Source organism: Chrysochloris asiatica, unplaced genomic scaffold (assembly GCF_000296735.1).
Source record: "Chrysochloris asiatica unplaced genomic scaffold, ChrAsi1.0 scaffold00172, whole genome shotgun sequence".
In the NCBI taxonomy this organism is placed as follows: domain Eukaryota; kingdom Metazoa; phylum Chordata; class Mammalia; order Afrosoricida; family Chrysochloridae; genus Chrysochloris; species Chrysochloris asiatica.
In genome coordinates, this window is record NW_006408690.1 from 3,169,454 (window position 1) to 3,177,833 (window position 8,380).

At 39.7% G+C, this 8,380-nt stretch overlaps 1 protein-coding gene across 1 annotated transcript in view; it reads left to right on the forward strand.

Annotated features, from left to right (window-relative positions):
- Window positions 1-8,380, forward strand: part of APBB1IP (amyloid beta (A4) precursor protein-binding, family B, member 1 interacting protein) — a 110,168-nt gene that overhangs the window by 82,706 nt on the left and 19,082 nt on the right. The window contains exons 10-11 of the mRNA XM_006871657.1: window positions 5,176-5,274; window positions 6,010-6,124. Of these exons, the coding sequence (XP_006871719.1) occupies window positions 5,176-5,274; window positions 6,010-6,124 (214 nt within the window). The remainder of the gene's footprint in view (window positions 1-5,175; window positions 5,275-6,009; window positions 6,125-8,380) is intronic.

Here is an 8,380-nt window from a genome sequence, read left to right on the forward strand (position 1 = left end):
TGTGTAGGAAGAAATGCAACCAGAGTGCTCCTTGGAGGCCAGGATGGCCAAACTTCGTCTCTCATACTTTGGACATATTGTCAGGAGTTGCTGAAGATGGATATCATGTTTGATAAAGTGGCGAGTCAGAGAAAAAGAGGAAGACACACAGCGAAATGGATTGGCAAAGTGGCAGCATCAATGGGCCCAAGCATGGCAACAGTTGTGAGATTGGCCCAGAATGAAAATTCTGTTGTGCATAGGGTCACTGTAAGTAGGTACCAACTTGATGGCACCTAACAACAACAACAAGTTCAAATTGAAACTAAATAAAATTAAAACAAGTTCATGAGAGCCAAAATATGACCTTGAGTATATCCCACCTGAATGTCTTAGAGACCATAATAGATTTGATGACTGAAGACCAAGTGGGTTGTGGGATGACATCATACATAAAGAAAGAAAGGGGTCATTTAAAAGTCAGGAAAGAAAGACAAGACCAAAATGGATGTCACGAGAAACTCTGAAGCTTGCTCTAGAATGTAGAATCACTCACTCATTTATTGCCATTGAATCAATGTGGAAATATACATACTCTATATGGTTTCCAAGGCTATACATTTTTACAAAGGCAGAAAACCTCATCTTTTTCCCATAAAGCAGCTGTTGGATTTGAACTGCCTGCCTTGCAGTTAGCTGTCCAGTGCTTATCCTACAGTGCCTCACCAGTCCCCACTGTATGTAAAATATAGTTGTGCCGTTGAGTCAATTCCGACTCATAGTGACCCTGTATAGGGTTTCCAAGGAGTAGTTGGTGAATTTGAACCTCCTACCTTGCGGTCCTGGTGTGGCACTGTAGGTTAATGCACCAGTCTGCAAAGTTGTTTGAACTGCAAGGTCGGCAGTTCAAGCTCACCAATCGCTCTTTGGAAACCCTATACAGGGTCACTATGGGTTGGAACCGACTTGACGGCACTTAACAAGAACAACACCTTGAGGTCCAGTGCTTTATCCCACGGCAGCACACCATAAAGAAATTGACTTAGTAGAACTTAGCAGAAGATTTATGCACAGTGATGATGAAAATGAAGAATTCTACCAACTTCTATAATCTGAAATTGATCAAACATGCAATCAAAATGTATTTATAATTACTGGCAATTGAAATGCAAAGGTTGACAACAAAGAAGAAGGATCCGTCATTGGAAAATATGGCCTTGGTGGTAGAAACGATGCTGGAAATTTCAGTATAGAATTTTGCAAGACCAGTGGCTTTTGCATTGAAAATACCCTTTATAAACAACTTAAAAGATGGCTATCCACATGGATGCTACCAGATGGAATACACAGAAATCAAATTGACTACATCTGCAGAAAGAGACAGTGAAAAAGCTCCATATCATCAGCCAAAACAAGGCCAGGAGCAGACTGTGCAGCAGACTATCAATTGATCATACGCAAATTCAGGCTGAAGCTAAATGAAATGAAACAAATTAAAATGAAAACAAGTCCACAAGAGCCAAAATATGACCTTGAATATATCCCATCTGAATTTAGCAATCATCTGAAGAACAGATTTGATGCATTAGACACCAAAGACTGAAGACCAGGAGAGTTGTGAGATGACATCAAGAACATCATACAGGAAGAAAGCTAAAGATCCTTAAGAAGACAAGAAAGAAAGAAAAGACCAAAATGGATGTCAGAAGAGACTTTGAAACTTGCTCTCCAATGTAAAGATGCTAAAGCAAATGAAAGAAGTGAGGAGGTTACTAGAACTGAACAGAACATTTCAAAGGTCAGCTCGAGAAGACAAAATCTAATGTTATAACAAAATGTGCAAAGACTTGGCGTTAGAAAACTAAAGGGCATTTCTCAAGCTGAGGGAACTGGAGAAAAATTCAAGCTTCAATTTGCAGTATTGAAAGATTCTCTGGGCAAATTACTGAATGATGCAGAAAGCATCAAAAGAAGATAGAAGGAATACATAGAGTCACTGTACTTACAGCCTTCAGTATATGTTGCATCTCAATGTAAAGCAAACAAAAATACTCACCACTGGGCAAATAAACAACGTCCATATAAATGGAGAAACCATTGAAGTTGTCAATCATCAAAACTCAGGGAAGCAGCATTCAAGAAATCAAATGATGTAGTGCATTAGGCAAATCTGCTGCACAAGACCTCTTCAAAGTGTTGAAGAGCAAAGATATCAGTTTGAGGAGTAAGATGCACATGAACCAAGCCATGGTTTTTTCAATAACCTCATATGCATGCGAAAGTTGGACAGTGAATAAGGAAGACTGTGGAAGAATTGATGCATTCCAGTTATGATGTTGGAAGAGAATATTAAAAATACCACAGACTGCCAAAAGAAAAAACCAGTATGTGTTGGAAGCGCAGCCAGAGTGCTCCTTGAATGCCAGGATGGCCAAACTTCATCTCTCATACTTTGGATATATTATTAGAAGGGATCAGTCACTGTTTATCATATTTGGTAAAGTGGAGGGTTGGAAATAAAAAGGGAGAACCCCCCCCCCAACCCCAGTGAGATAGATTGGCACAATAGTAGCAGCATTGGGTTTAGACATAGCAATGATTGTAAGGTTGGCCCCGGACCGAGCAGTGTTTTGTTCTATTGTGCATTGGGTCACTATGAGTTGGTACCAACTCAATGGCACCTAACAATAATAACAACAGAAGATTTCAAAAGGTGTCTAGTGTTACAAAATGAAAGGGGAAGAACAGGCTGGCATTTTCAAAAACTGGAAAAAAAACAATAAAGCTCCAAGTTGCAATATTGAAGGATTCTACGGGCAAAATATTGAGTGATGCAGAAAGCATGATGAAGAAGACAGAAGGTGAGGGAGAGGAGCACGAGCGGAATCGTAGTGGTTAACGAATCAGGCTGCGAACCTCAAGGTCAGCAGTTCGAAACTACTAGCGGTTCTGTGAGAGAAAGATGAAGCAGTCTACTCCCATAAAGATTTACAGCCTCGGAAACCCTGTTTAGAGTCACTATGAGTCGGAACTGACTCCAAAGCACATAACAACAGCAACAAATCCAGAAAAGCAGCAATACCAGAGATGAGGACATGGAGAGGGGGAGCAGCTGAGGACTCTAGACTCATGGAAAGAGAAAGTCTGTGTGCTGGCAGGCAGATGCTGGTGACCAGGAGGCAGGCTTGCAGAATGTTGTCTTTTGGTTGTTTAAATGATTATATATTCCTGAGTGGTTTTGTGTGCGCCACCTCCCCCTCAAAAAAAGAGGGAATAGAAGCAAATACTGTTGAATGGTGATGCACAGAGGAGATTATAATCACTGCAATGAAACAATGAGTGTAAAACTGATGTTCCCCTTGTAAACTAATCACACTCAATTCACAATAAAAACTTAAAAAAATACAAGAAGAAGATGGAAAGACTACACAGAATAACTGGACCAAAAAGAAATGGTTGACATTTATTGCTTCAGGAGGCAGCATACAAGCATAAGCCAGAACTGATAGTGCTGAAGGAAGAGGTACAAGTAGTGTCTGGACTAATTACCCTGCTTGTAAGAGCCAGTGATATTTTTCTTTTACCCAGGAGGAACTTGTTGAACTCATCTTACAAATGAAAACTAAGTGAGGTTCAAAAGCATTACGATATAGTAACTCCATGATCACTAGAACCTTAGTGTCTCTTGACCTGCCGCATAAAATTCCTTTATGCCTCATTATTAAGCCAAAAGTCCCCATTTTAATGATTGTTGTTAGATGCAGTCAAGTTGGTTTTGACTTACAACGATCTTGTGTACAATACAGCAAAACACTGCCTGGTCCTGGGCCATCCTCAAATCTTTGCTGTGTGAGATGATTAAGGGCTATCATCTTGGGCGTTCCACCAGGCTCTATCTGACTATGAAACCTGGCCTTTTTTATGATTTTGAGTTTCATTCTACATTTTCTTCCACTCTATCCAGGATCTTCTAATGTGATCCCTTTCAGAACAGTTAGTGCGATAGCCAGGCACTATCTAATTCTTCTGGTCTCAGGCGCTTAGAGACTGATGTTCATGTGGTCTATTTAGTCCACTGGATGAATTGTTTTCATGCATTTTCTATTTTCTTTATTCTTTTCTCCAGACAGAGAGAGGCCAATAGTTGACCCTTCACAAGCTTTTCAGATCCTAGTCACTGCTCACCAGAGTAGGATGTAGAGCAATGTCTTTGTGGACTATGTTATGCCAGTTGACTTTGGTCTTCCCCCAAACCATGGTCCTGAACCCTCAGGTTCAGCAATTCATCCCCTCAAGGTATTTGGTTATGTCTTAGAAATTTTTATAACTTTGCCCCCTATATACTCCACAAAACCACAATTCTTATAGGCACTAATTCTATGACAAGAATTATGCCAGGGAGTCTCTGGGTGGAACATATTGTTAACGCAGTTGGTTGGAGATTTAAGTCTATCCAGAGAATATCTCAGAAGAAATGCCTGACTTAGTAACTTACTTCTGTAATATCAGTCACTGAAGACCCTAGAGCACATCTCTACTCTGGTATACATAGGTCATCATAAATTGGAGTAATTTTTCTTTTAATTATTTGACAGACAGGGACACAACTCTAATTTGTTTTGAAGATAGAGACATGATGTGAAGGCTTTATAAAATTAAGAGGCAGAAATGAACATTATTATTGATAATATAACCAGAAGTACTTCTGATAAATCATGTAACAGATTTCTTAAATCCTCTCAAAATCTAGTCATTAAAAAGATACCCTTTTAGTACTAAAAAATTCTGGTGACACATAAGTGCTTGGCTGCAAACCCAACAGCTGTTCCGCGGGAGAAGGATTAGACATTCTGCTCCTGTAAAGATTTACAGCCTTGGAAATCCTGTACAGGGTCGCTATGTGTCAGAACCAACTCAACAGCACACAGCCACCACTACCATCTGCATCCATAAAGATTACAGCCTGGCAACTTTATGGGCAGTTCTAGTCCTGTAGGGTTGCTATGAGTTGGAATATACTTGAAGGGCTTTCTTATTTGTTTGGTTGAAGGTTTTGTTTTTATTTTAATACTAAGCATATTGTTAATAATTTTTCCACCATCTCTGTAGAGCACACCTAGTGATAAAATGTTTTTAATCTTGTGCTCCTTAGAAATGAAGAATTTATCAGTTGTTTTTAATATGACTTCTTTCTAGCACCCCCAAATTCAGAAGGAGTCCCAATATATCAAGTATCTCTGCTGTGATGACGCAAGGACTCTGAACCAGTGGGTCACAGGGATCAGGATTGCAAAGGTGAGAAAGCATTTGAACTTCACCCTACCTTGAGTTTGCCTTATGCCCTGCGTTTGTGCCCCCGCGAGACAGCTGAGCTTCTCTTGGTGGCACCCATATATATTGCTTGTTTGTCCATTGGGTTTTTCAAATAGTTGAGTGTCATAAAATGTGAACCTCTCCAATAGCCTGAGATCCAAGGGTTTATGGTCACCTGAGGCTTATCAGATAACTCACAGAGCATTATCTTAAGTGCAGAACTCCTGGAGAGTTTGCAAATTTCATGTGCAGTTAAGAAACACAGGAAAGTTACCTAGAGACATAGGTCATGGGAACTGCATGGCTAATGCTCTTCTTTCACTTATAGATAGAAGTATTAACTGACAGATAAATCTGAAAAAAACTTTTAATAAACAATAATGAATAAACTATTGGTGATTTTTTTTTAATTGAAAGAGTGTTTACTAACAAAATCTAGAGATATAAGTAATGAAACTTGTGTGGCTAAACCTCACCTATGTATATAAAAAAGTATTAATTGATTGAGATAAATCTGAAAAATTATTCAACTAGTAATCATGAACACATAATTTGTGATTCTTTTTGGCAAGAGAGATTATATTAACAACTGAAAACTCAGCAAGGAGTGAAATGAATAGTCATGGAGTATTATTTCCCCTTACTGTGTATATTGCAATTGACTGACGGCGTTCAGGATAAATGGATTACTTTCTCGTTTCTCATTTGCCTCCCTAGTATGGGAAGACTCTTTTCGATAACTATCAGCGGGCTGTGGCAAGAGCTGGACTTGCCTCTAGATGGACAAACCTGGGGACTGTTAACCCAGCTACGCCAGCTGCACCATCTACAGGTACTAAACAGAGGAAACATTCCGATGTGCATTCAGAACTCAGAACCGGTGTTTAAAACCTATCCAACACATTTGATAAAAAGAGTTTAGTAAGCACTGTGTATAATATGCTTCTCTCCTGATGGTCAGGCTAAAACACACCCCACACACATACAATCTATTGCCTTATAAGTCACTTTTAACAACACTTGGACCACTTTTTCAAGATCTGTAGTCTTGGAACTCCTATGAAGTAGTTCTGCTGGGTCACTATGAGTTAGAATTGACTGGATGGCAGAGGATTTGGTGTTTTCTTCAGAGCAGTTACCACAATGTGTAATTATTTTATATATCCATCAACTCATCCCGTCGTCTGTGTTCTCCACTAGACTCTTAAGTCTCAAGAGAGCAAAGACCATCTCCGCTAACTCTACATTGCATCCCCAGAGTTTACAGGCCTAGCTAATAACAAACATTTGTTGAATTAATAAATAAAGGGTTGCTATAGAAAGGAACTCTGGTATAGTAGTGGTTACAAATCGGGCTTCTAACCTCAGGGTTAGCAGTTCGAAACTACCAGCTGTTCCACGGGAGAAAGATGAGGCTTTCTGCTCCTGTAAAGATTTAGAGCCTTGGAAACCCTGTACAGGGTTGCTATGAGTCAGAACTGACTCCACGGCACATAACAACAACAACATAAAAAGGGACTGGACTGCTAACTACAAGGTCAGCAGTTTAAACCCACCAGCTGCTCTGTGAGAGAAAGAGATTTACAGCCATGGAAAACCTATATAAGGTAGTCTCTCTGAATCAGAATAGCCTCAGTGACAGTGGGTTGGGTTTGGTTTTTGAGACTGATTTAGGAGTCACTCTTCGGTGCAAATGGTTAAATACTCAAATACTACTTGACAAGTTTGGTGATCTGCTTCTGAAAGATCACAGCATGAAAACCCAATGAAGCACACTCTGACATACATGGGGCTGCCATGAGTCAGAGCCAACTTGATGGCAGCTAGTTTGGTTTGGGTTGATATTATAGACTAATCTAGGAGTTGAATCTTGATTATCCTAGGGCAGTATTCTAATTCTTTTCATCTTTCAGCATGAGAGTAAAATACCACTTGAAGTTCCTGAATTTTCAAGTTTTTCTTTACAAACATCTGTTTTCTTAGCCCCTCTTTGGGGCATAGACATCTTGAGACCATTTGGGGTACCTTGTTGACCTCCTTTCTAGTAAAGGTTTGTGAGCACTTTCTGGGTTCAGATACTCAAGCCATAAATCTCGCTTATTGATAAAAGCTAAAGAAATATCCCCAGTTTCTTCCTCAGAGCTGTTTCGCGGAGTTAGCATATGCTGCCTCTCTTTTAAAATTAGGATTCCTGAGATGCTGTCCTGAAGGGAACGTAAGGGCCTGTTTCACAAAATGCTCTTTAACCAGCCTCATATATGTTGTTGTGTACACCCAGGACATTAAAAAAAAATCAAAGTATTCACATTTTAGGAGTGAGTACTTTGTAAGTTCTGTTGAGATCTAATCTGCCCCCCTTGAGGTAGCAGAGCTGAAGGACATTTCCTCTAATAGACGTGCATGTCTGGGGAAAATCAGAATTATTTAAGTATAACTCATGTTTTGTCTTTTAGACAACCACTTATAGGAACTTGTGGGGTTTTTATTGTTTCATTTAAGGAGCCCCAGTGGTGCAGTGGTTAAGTGTTCAGCTGCCAACCTAAAGATCGGTGGTTCAAACCCACCAGTTGCTTTATGGGGAAAGATTTGGCAGTCTGCTTCAATAAAGATGACAGCCTTGAACAGCCATGTGGGGTGGTTCTACTCTAGCTTAGAAGGTTGCTATGAGGCTCAATCAACTCAGTGGCAATGGGTTTGGGTTTGTTTCATTCTAACTTGGCATAGACTGATAAGATCTGACCTAGGCAAGGCCCATATGGTTCTGAATTTTTCTTTATTTTTGATAATTTCAAGTTCCCTTTCCTGTCCAGAGAGCCTTTTATCTCTGAGCATTTTTCTCTGAAATTGCAATTTCTTGCTTTAGTAAATAGTTCCATTTCTTGCCAAGTCTTTCATGTTGTTTTCCTAGGGTTGCTATAACAAAATCCCACAAACTGGGTAGCTTTAAAGAGCAGAAGTTTCCATTCCTATTCAATTTTGTGCTGGAATTCTTAGCAAGACAGGGAAATAAAAGACATCCAAACTGGCTAAAGCAAATGGAAAAATTGAAGAGGTCCAAGAGCTGAACAGAAAATTTCAAAGATCAGCT